General features: G+C 30.7%; 1 protein-coding gene across 6 annotated transcripts in view; it reads left to right on the top strand.

The window, feature by feature from the left end:
• The window catches only part of LOC106469879 (spermine synthase-like), a 112,121-nt gene that overhangs the window by 64,178 nt on the left and 42,409 nt on the right, over positions 1-5,534 (top strand). For 5 of the 6 annotated variants that reach the window (XR_002612937.1, XM_013930392.2, XM_013930393.2 and 2 more), the window contains exons 5-6: positions 4,126-4,208; positions 4,512-4,687. Coding sequence is in view for 5 of the 6 variants with exons in the window: in XM_013930392.2 (XP_013785846.1) it covers positions 4,126-4,208; positions 4,512-4,687 (259 nt within the window). In the remaining variant the exon portion in view is untranslated. The remainder of the gene's footprint in view (positions 1-4,125; positions 4,209-4,511; positions 4,688-5,534) is intronic. The other variant, XM_013930398.2, reaches the window with a different exon arrangement.

Genomic DNA, 5,534 nt, shown 5'->3' with positions numbered 1-5,534 from the left:
ACATGGGATATAGGTACCATGACCCCTTAATTCCAACCCCAAGTTGTGGAACCTCGGTTATCTGGTTTGGTGCTGGCCTATACTGACGAGTACTCATATTCTACTCTACCTTTGCTATAAGAACTGAGTTCCAGATGTAGAGCATACCTGTTCTGGATGTTATGCAGCTCCCCCACTTATGTACCATCTTTATCTTGGTACATTCCTGTTCTATACAGACATTTTCTGTATGGTTCATGAATCACTCTATGGCTACAGGTTGGGATCCAATCAATAGTATATATATATATATATATAATATTGCGGTCCTATGGTCCTAGTCATCAATGTGGGATATTGGTATCATGACCCCTTAATTCCAAAGAAATCATAATTTTAGTGTAAATGATGTTATCATTACCTCTCAAAGTTAGCTTTCTTACAGTAAATTTGTTGTTTTTTAAAAAGGTTAAGTACAGGGTGAGACATGAATTATCAGCCAATAATAGATAAACAATAAATATTACAGTTGGAACCTCATTCTATTTAGAACTTGGTTATTAGGCAGGCGGTAGCACTGCCTATGTAGGAATGGCTCAGATTGTAAATACAACCTTCCTGTGTCTATTGAAACATTAAAAATAACAAGCAAACAAAAATTTTTCAAGAAAGGAAGTAAATGTAGGATGGATAGTATGAATCATTCATAAACAGTGCAAACAGGATAGTAGGGAGGGCATTTGCATCATCCCTACATAATAGTATGTACACAGTGTAGTAGAATGTTAACAGACAAAAGTAGAATAAATTAAACTCGATTGTGATTGAATAGTTATACATATATATATATTGCTGTATTTTGATTCCTGCCACTTGAGTAACAAAATAGCTATAGGCACAACATTTAAGTCCCCAAAATTATCATAAACAAACTTATGAATATGTAAGATAATACTAAATTATCTAGAAAAGTATTGTTGCAATAGGTAACTAATAGTGAATATATCTTTCTTCTTTGTTAAATGAATCCACAAGGTTTAGACAGTTTTGGAATTTGAGGTGTTCAGTATCCCATATACCACTGCACATATGCATGGTTTGGCATTAGGCACAGAAGGTGACTCATTACTGTTTGTATGTTAACTTAATATGGAATAATGTTAATTGATACAATATGTAGTTGGTATGGTTGAAAATGTAGATTTTGAGAAAGCATTTGTTAAAAACCCACATGTTTTGAAAGGCGAGCGTGACCACAGAATTATTTCAATGTGTTTTTCTGAACTTCCATCTGTCACCAACAACTCCTTGCCTAAAAGCTTATGGTGTTTTTATCTCTTAAAGCTTTTCATTGTTAATTATTTTGAAGTTTTTCATATCATATGTGATGGATTTGAAAAACAAGATCCCATAACATCTGTAATGTAAGCCTTTTTTTATTTTAGTTTTTTAAATTTTTTTACAGTACTTTGATTTCCACCTTATGCATAAAAGACATCTAGTAACACTATCAACATAAGTTTTCTTTAATTTCTTGCCAAATAGTAAATGCTCTACTATCTGTTTTTTAGGATAAGAATGAATTTGTTTTCATTGAGTTATATATTATCACACTGTAAGCAACACTTACAATAATCTTTTATAGTTTTATCATGTGAAACTAAGGACAATTATGTTTTAACAAAGAATTAGTTTATCTAATAAATAGTTTATTAAATTCAGATATCCCAGTGCTTTGTAACAATGCTATACTCATTTCTTTAACAACAATGATATTTAAATGAAGAATTAGTCTACTGAGTAATAAATATCCCAGTTTTACATAAAATCCTATACTCTTTTTCTCAATTCTAGTTGGTCTTGCAGCACCCCCTTACTATACTAGCAAATATTGGCTAAAAGTTAGTAGCCTAAAAATATTCTCAAACCTCAATCCAATCCACAGGCTATTTGCTCATAAATCATGTGTTAACATGGTTGTAAAGTGATAGTTTGTACAGAAAACAATCATTAGCAATAGTGGAGCAAAGGAGTGAACAAAATATTGATCATTTTGCAAAGTTGAATCTCTTGCAAAATAAAAATATATATCTGTTGTATGGGAACACTTCAGCTATCAGGATGGTGTTCAGGGAGCTTAGGTCCTCACCAGTTTTCTGAAAACTGAAATTAATAACTATTAGTTAGTGTCGTATCAGCATTCAATGATATAGAAGAATGGTCTGGACCCTCCTACACATTTAACAATACTGCAGTGACCTATAGTATTTAACACCATTAACTTGTGGAAAGTCATTAGCCTACCCATACAAACAAAACTCCAGTTTAATTATGACTAGCTGTACTACATGTATGCTACAGGAAGCACTGAAAAGTGAAAAACATCTGGTTGTTACCATGTGCAGCTTAGACACTGGAGATTTATTAAGGTTTAATATAAAGGTATCTTGTTGATATCTGGTTCTTTCTTTAAAAGTATGATATTTTTAATTTTAGATAGATGTACTATGGTTTTATTGAATTGTTTGTAAACTTTTTTTTTATAACAAATAAGGTGAGTTAAGTTTACTCTTTGGTTATATGATGAGTATGGTAAGTGAATGCAAAATATCCTGATGACTGAAATATTTATTGAATATTTTTATGTTTATGTTATTCAAGCAACATATAATTGTGAAGTTTTTCAAATAAAAACAATATTAACCTTATTTGTGAATGGTGATAGTAAAAGTTAAATGTCTCCATCATTTTATTTATAGTAACTTAGTGTGAGATAACTACATATTTTAAAAAGAAAATATATTGGTGATATTTGTGTGATGTATTATGTTTATGTGAAAAAATAATTCTGCAGAAATAAAATATCTAAATAAGTTGCTCTTACAGATGTCCCAGTAGACACTTCCCTTTTGCCATTTTATTGTCATATACTAAGACGGGATAACTACTGTTTGGATAATTGCACCACAACCCTACCATGTAAGCTTTTAACCCCTACTGTCCAGTCAAGAAATGACTTCTCTTGGCTAAAAAAAATGACATTTTATAAAGCTAACTTAAGTATTACTTTGATAAATGTGATTTTTAATCTTTCTTGTACACATAAGAGAGGTTTTCACTGGGTTTCTTAATAGCAATTACAAATATGCATTAGCATGTAGAAAGAGCATTTATATCATACTGTGGTATTCAGGACTACTGATAACTAACAAACAATCAAATGTATCTGCTAAATGAAGATTCTTAAAATATTAAGCAGAGTATTAATTGAACATGGACAGCAGAGGAAAGAAATAAAAACACAAGTGAATAAGTAAATCAAATCTTTATTCACAATTACTGTGTTGTCAAGTTGTCACTTTACTGACTGGTTTCTAATTCTATTGTGTCTTTAACTGGCTGCTGGGGTAAAGGATTCTTTCCACACACACACACATAGTAACACACATCCACATTGGCAAAATAAATTATTTATGGCTGAAATTCAAACCAAACATTAAAAAGTATGGTATACTAGAACTCAACAATGCATATATCACTAACTATTCCAAATAATAGGGGAAAAAACCTTGAATTCATATCAATTTGTACAAGTATCTGAACCATCTTTTGAGACAGGCTTATCTCTCTCTCTAGAAGGTTCAGGCATAGGGAGAAAGTGGTACTAATTTCTAGCTGTTTGCATAATATGTAGACTTTACCTGAGCTAAAGGATTAGTTCATGTGTAGTACCTTTCAAATTTGGTTAGCAATAATATCATACTACTTGCAGAACACCTGATGTAAAATTTGTAACTCAATATGTCTGAATAAAGATATATTATAAACTAGTTAGGGAAAGGGAAAATTCATGAATATTTCAGTCATTACAATTCTGATTAAGAAGCTAGAGCACAGGATCATACAAAAAAGTTGTGATGGTTTTCAAATGAGACCCAAGACTAGCACTTTTTAATAGTTCACTATTCTTCTTCAAGAACTATTTGAAAGTGCTGAGAGTTTTGGGTCTTGTTTGAAAACTTGATCATTACAATATTAGGATTATGTTGCTTTTGCTAATGTATTTTAGTATTCCCTTGATGCATTCATATTAAAGTTTTTTCAGCACACACACATTTGTTTAAACTTGTTATGATTGTATTTTAGTGTTCTTCTAATGAAAAGGTATTACAGGGAGTGGAAGAGCTTAGAAAAAGATTGAACAAAGCAGTTCAGAAGAGAGTAGACAGGTAAATAAATTCTCACAAACTAGCTTATGACTTAATGTTGGATTTCTCAGCATCTAAGTACTAAGATTCTAAAACAAAAACATTAAAGTATGTTTTCAAAAATACACTGAAATATTATAGCCCTTATTAAAGTTTAAGTTTATTGAAAAATCTTTCTCAAAAAGAAATATATAAACATACATACATGTTATTTTGATCTTAAGAATACACTGTATTAGCCTTTATGCAGTAATAAAGATAAGAAAATATATTGAATTTTGAACATCGTTTAAGCATTTCAGAGAATATCTTTTTTTTCTGTAGAATTCCTATTTTAAAAAGAGGATTAGAAGTTCCCAATTACTTCTCATCATCTGACGAGCGTATTTTTGAGTATGATTTTGATAAACTGGTGTTCCAAGCTGACTCTCCTTTCCAGAATGTGAAGATTCTGCATTCTCCAACATTTGGAAATACCTTATTTCTAGATGATTTGCAAAGTAAATAATCTATCAAATGTTTGGAAATGTCTTATTTGATGTTAATTTGCAAACCAATTATTCTATATCATGTTTAACCCTCTCATTATGGATAGGTCAAAGGGTGCATTTCAAGATGTTTTAGTTATTTTTTAAATTTAATTAAACAACTATATTATACATGCCAATAGAATTGACATCAAAACAGTTTATAATTCAAATTTTAATATTATGTATGTTTTAATTTTTCATTCAAAAGAAAATATTAAAAACAAAATATCTGTTTTTGTGTAACACATTGCATGTCATCTTGTCTTATTGGTCAATTTATAATCATATTATGCTTACCATACAATGTCTATAGTGGTTAACGAATTAGAAACTCAAATCTCAGACATTAACAAGGTAGAATATAAAGTAAAAAATCTCCCAATGTTTTGGTTTACCTGTATATTTAACGGACTACCAGAGTAGTCCCTCCCACTACCCTTTTTGCGAAACCTCTTGTCTACTCATGCCTACTTCTCTTAAGTACATGTTTATAACAAATAGAAAGAGCACTTTTCAAACTATATACATCTGACAGTCCTTTGTAATTGGCTTGAAGGGGAAAGCCGAAGTTTTACAGGAAACGTTGAAGTCTTTTGACTAAGTTGTTTTAACTGACACATTGCTTTGTTAGAAAGCTAGCTAAATTGCAATGGTTTTATGTGTACCAGTGTAGTAATTTGATAGTTTTTTGGTTTTCTAAAATGAATCTTTGAAATCTTCCCCGTCTACTTAAGAGAATAAATTAGGCTTATGGTAAGGCTTAGCAAGTAGGATGGGCTAGTGCAAATCAATTTCTTAACATTGTAAGAACTAGAAA

Source organism: Limulus polyphemus, unplaced genomic scaffold, assembly GCF_000517525.1.
Source record: "Limulus polyphemus unplaced genomic scaffold, Limulus_polyphemus-2.1.2 Scaffold3702, whole genome shotgun sequence".
NCBI lineage: Eukaryota > Metazoa > Arthropoda > Merostomata > Xiphosura > Limulidae > Limulus > Limulus polyphemus.
This window is presented reverse-complemented; position numbering and strand designations above follow the sequence as displayed.